Raw genomic sequence first — 5,000 nt, 5'->3', positions numbered from 1 at the left:
GTTATTATTATTGTTATTATTATTATTATTGTTTTGTTGTTGTTTCTAATATTAATATATTATTATTAGTATTGTTAAATTATTGAATATAATTATTATCATTACTAGTAGTAGTAGTATGATTATTGTTATTATTATTGTTATTGTTGTTGTTATTGTTACTGTAATCATTATTATTTATATTATTATTTGTAATGATAGTAATAGTATTGGTATAATCATTGTTACCATCACCATCACCATTATCTTCATCATTGTTATCATCCTCCTCCTCATTATTATTATTATTATTATTATTATTATTATTATTATTATTATTATTATTATTATTGTCATTATTATGGTTGTTATTATTATTAATATAATTATTATTATTGGTTTATGGTTGAAAAGCAAGATAAATGTGGTAGACATCAAAATTCATTATATTTAATGCCAGCGTTTGTGCAACAGCAAGATGGTAACTATTGGTAAGGGTAACGAACGGTAAAGAGTTTATGAGTGAATGGGTTAAGGTAGGGATATGGAAAGAGGGAATTAGATCAAGTGAAGGATAGGTAGGGGAAGGGAGGATGGGAGATAAAGCAGATGTATGGGCAATTAATAATGCAAAGCATGGAGAGGACAACAGAATGTGTGGGACTGAAAGAGAACATGGAATGGATCAGAGAGTGACACGAGATAGGAGTATTATTATTATTATTGTTATTATTATTATTATTATCATTATTATTATTATTATTATTATTTATATTATTATTATTATTATCATTATTATTATTATTGATATTATTATTATTATTATCATTATTATTATTATTGATATTATTATTATTATTATCATTATTATTATTATTGGTATTATTATTATTATTATTATTGAGATTATTTTTTTATATTATTATTATTATTATTATTATTGAGATTATTTTTTTATATTATTATAATTATTTTTATTATTATCATCATCATCATCATCATCATCATCATCATCATCATCATCATCATCATCATCATCATCATCATCATCATCATCATCATCATTACCATCATTATTTTTATTATTGTTGTTGTTATTATGATAATTATGATAATAATGATAATTTGTAGTAGTATAATTACTGTGATGATTGCTGTTTATTATTATTATTATCCTGGGAATATTATTATTATTATTATAATTAACAGTATTATCAGTATTGTTATGATTAATTTTATCATTATTGCCACCAGTTTTATCATAATTACAGTTATTTTATAACTACGGTTATGGCATGTGTCAGTATATAAATGCTATTGCAGGCCTAAATAGAGAGAAACCTGCACTGCCTCTGTGCTGTCCTGAGGGACAGATCTTTGACTTGATCCAAAATTGCTCCTCACCACCTGTGAGCTGGAATTGGAGACCTAAGCTGTCTGGAGAACCCAGTGCAACTTTCGCATTTAGAGGATTCCCAAAGTAAGATGTGTTTTTTGCTACTATTGCTGTTATTGTTAGTAAATCAGATGTTTTTATTTGTTAAAGATAAAAATCTCTTGTAATTAACCATCATTAACATTGTATTTTTTACTGTCTACAGCTGTAAATTGAATGATCCTGTGTCCATTTACCAGAAAGAAGTTTTATTTGATGATGGGGATGCTTTTGTCCCCCACTATATACAGTTGAATCCAGTACCCTTGTCCAAATATTGTGTTACAAAGGTATAGGAACCATTTTGTTTGTCGTCATTCTTATTTTATTTTTTCCCAATATCATATTGTTTTTTTACCCTTACCTAGACCAAGCCTGAAATGCATAATTCAGTGTACATATATATCTGAAAGATAGTATGAAGTGCTAGTATAAAATTGTTGTTTAAAAGAAGTGAAACTTATAATTATATAATTCTCTTCAATATCAGGTGTATGAGAACAGTGACCCGGAGGAGTGTGAGACCCATCAGACCAAGGTCTTCGTATGTGTTGAGCCAAAGGAGCCAGAGCTTGGCCTCTATTGGACAGGGGTGGCTCTTGCACACTTCTTCCTTGTACTTACACTTCTTGCATACTTCTTTGTCAGGGACCTGAGATGCCTGCAGGTTAGATTTATACTTTGTAATTTAAAAGTCTTTTTGTGAAAACCATATATATTAATTTTACTATTTTATATTATTGTTACATTCTTTTTTTCTAAAAACCTTCTATGATTACAGGGTCAATACATGATATGCTTCCTGATATCTCTTCTCATTTATAATGTCTGCCTGCTGCCAGGATCAGTTCTCACCCTGGATATTAGCTTTGTATCTTGTGTATCTCTAGGTAAGTGCAAAATTGGAGTTGCTTTTTGAAAGAGTTGTGTATTTTTTTATTAATAATAGATAAAAAAAAGATTAATAGCCCTGGCAGAGGAAGAGTAAATGAGACCAGTGTTTGAGAATAAATGTCATTTACCTTCTGTTGAACTGACAGTTGTCTTTTTTGTAGGTGCTGTTAAATACTTCTTCTTCTGTGGAGTCATGCTGTGGTTTAATGTTATTTGCTTTGACATCTGGAGAACACTGAAGTAAGTTGAAATTGCATTTTTGAATCTGAACATTTTTGAAGCCTTAGACAGTGTCTTGAAGGTTTATTTTTATGTTTTTATGAGAATGAATTTGTCTGTTCAGTGCTTTTTCATCTTTAAAGCCCAGTGATTAAAAGAAGTTCTTCCCAGGAACCGTCAGGATGTTGGGTCCAGGAAGAGATTCCTGATCTACTCCATTTATACATGGGTCTTCGGAGCTGTCTTAACAACAGTTGTTCTAGTGATACCATATGCTTCTGGAGAAAATCGTGATACATCACTTATGGAACCAATCAAGAATATGTGTAGACTGAAAAGTTAGTTATGGATCTAGAGTGGAAGAGGAGTGTAAAATCTTTCATTTCACTCTTTTGTTTCTTTGGTTTAGTAGCCTTTGGGCGTATTGATTATAGAGAAATAATGACTTGTAACTGAAGTATTGATGTTATACTATTAGGGCAATCCTTTGATTTTATTTGTATATCCTATAATAAAGTATCTCTTGTTCTTTACAGCTGATATTAATGTTATCTTGCAACTTGTGGAGACTTTGTTGATGATAATTAATTTAGTCTTCCTATCCCTGGCTACTGCAAACACATGTAAATATCCAAAATTTGGCAATGGTCTCCCACGATGTGAAGCCAATCTTAGGTGAGTATGTGAAGAACACTAAAAACTGAAACTTTTGGCAAAGAAAATACTCATTATTATTTTCCACTGATATGTATTTTTAAATCATGTTTTCTATCCTCTTTCTAACAGCTTGAAACAGGGTTGGAAACTCTTCATTATTATGATAGGGCACACACTGATCGACATACCAGATGACATATTGTACATTGAGGTTGTTGAGTAAGTACAAATTTTGTGTTTGTGTAAAGCATATTTAATGATAGGGTTATTACAGTATGTGACAGCTTGATCTTTATATTTCCTTTAAGTAAATATCAAGTGTTGTGTAAAGAATATTTTGTTTAATGTTATTGTAAAAGTTAGTTTTAGCTGATTATTTAACCACTTTTTGAAGTGAAAATGTTGAAAGTACAGGAGTTATTTTTCAAGCAAGTTCTAATGAACATTTTTTCACAGCTTATGGCGATATGTGTGCATTGAAGCCATAGCACTGTTTGCTGTGTTCGCCTATCGAAAAACTGTGATCAAAGCAATATATCGTTGCTTCTGCCGAACTCCTTGTTATCATCCAGATGAAGAAATGTCGTCTGTCCAAGAGAAAGATCAGCTTACAACAATGAATTGAGTTTGACTGTCAAAGTTATATGGTATAATCTAGGGCTAAAAAGTTTCTTTGAAAATGTGTCTAACTGAAGGACACCTTCAGTAGGCAACATGAGCCAATAGTAGGTTTGTCAAGCATACAGTATTAATAATATAGAGCACTGACCAAGTCTACCATTTAATATATATATATATATTTTTTAAGTGCACTCTTTGTTTGATTTGATGGTGCATTTTCATTTGATTATGGTAGTTTTGTACATGCTAGTAGCATTTAGCTTTCAGAAGTCTTGTTGAATATGATATGTGACAAGGATGCAGACAATCAAAAATGTTAAATGTAAGAACAGAACATTAGAAATATTATACTTGTATACACCATTTTGTTTATGGAGGACAAATTAAGTATATTTTGTCATTTGATATAGACTGATCACCTGTAACAGTGACTTGTATGAAAGATAATGGAGTGACTTCCAGAGTGAAGCTATTGAAAACTTTGTTGCTGCAGCTTTAAATATTCTGTTAGATTGATGAAGTTACATCTGTTTCCTAACAAGAAAGTTTTACCTTACTTTATTTTTCAGTAAGGAAAGAGGAATTACCAAATGTAGAAATCAGAATTTTGGTAACTAGCATGATTATAAGTAACCCAGATTTTTACTTGCTTTATTTATTTTTTGTCATTATTATAATTTTAAATTTATATATGGAAACTCTTTCTTCTATGTTGTATCAGCAGATACACAAGTACACAGAATGTAGGCAGATTCACTCACTCACTCACTTTATCTTGTGATTTTCTAAATGTTGTAAACTGTTGTTTCCAGTTGTACATAAATTCCATGATTTGTTTGGGAATGGTCTTGCTCATTAATATGTATATGTTTCAGGATATTCTGAGCATCTAATAGGCTCATTTTTATGGTAGATGAGTACAGAGTTCTTTACTTGTATGAGATATTCTGACAGTTGATTGCATTTAGATAATTGTGTTAATCTTGGGATGCTTATTTTGTTTTTGTTTAAATTATTTAATCAAAATATGTAGCATGTTGCTCAACTGCATATTCTTATGAAATTTGTTTAACTCAGTCTGATTGCATTTTCTCTTATTGTGATATAGCAGTGAGTAATTTACTGCTAATATGCTGGTAGATATATTGCAGAACACATTTGTATGGTAACATAAGATTTTATTTATTATGTCTTT

At 30.1% G+C, this 5,000-nt stretch overlaps 1 protein-coding gene across 3 annotated transcripts in view; it reads left to right on the top strand.

Annotated features, from left to right (window-relative positions):
• LOC125034118 overlaps window positions 1-5,000 on the top strand; it is a 46,413-nt gene that overhangs the window by 41,399 nt on the left and 14 nt on the right. For all 3 annotated transcript variants that reach the window (XM_047625759.1, XM_047625758.1, XM_047625760.1), the window contains exons 3-11: window positions 1,303-1,459; window positions 1,581-1,704; window positions 1,905-2,081; window positions 2,196-2,304; window positions 2,470-2,548; window positions 2,699-2,865; window positions 3,064-3,202; window positions 3,314-3,403; window positions 3,641-5,000. The exon at window positions 3,641-5,000 is cut by the window's right edge and continues 14 nt beyond it. In XM_047625759.1, the coding sequence (XP_047481715.1) occupies window positions 1,303-1,459; window positions 1,581-1,704; window positions 1,905-2,081; window positions 2,196-2,304; window positions 2,470-2,548; window positions 2,699-2,865; window positions 3,064-3,202; window positions 3,314-3,403; window positions 3,641-3,809 (1,211 nt within the window). In that variant the 3' untranslated portion in view covers window positions 3,810-5,000. The remainder of the gene's footprint in view (window positions 1-1,302; window positions 1,460-1,580; window positions 1,705-1,904; window positions 2,082-2,195; window positions 2,305-2,469; window positions 2,549-2,698; window positions 2,866-3,063; window positions 3,203-3,313; window positions 3,404-3,640) is intronic.

Source organism: Penaeus chinensis, chromosome 17 (genome assembly GCF_019202785.1).
Source record: "Penaeus chinensis breed Huanghai No. 1 chromosome 17, ASM1920278v2, whole genome shotgun sequence".
In the NCBI taxonomy this organism is placed as follows: domain Eukaryota; kingdom Metazoa; phylum Arthropoda; class Malacostraca; order Decapoda; family Penaeidae; genus Penaeus; species Penaeus chinensis.
This window is presented reverse-complemented; position numbering and strand designations above follow the sequence as displayed.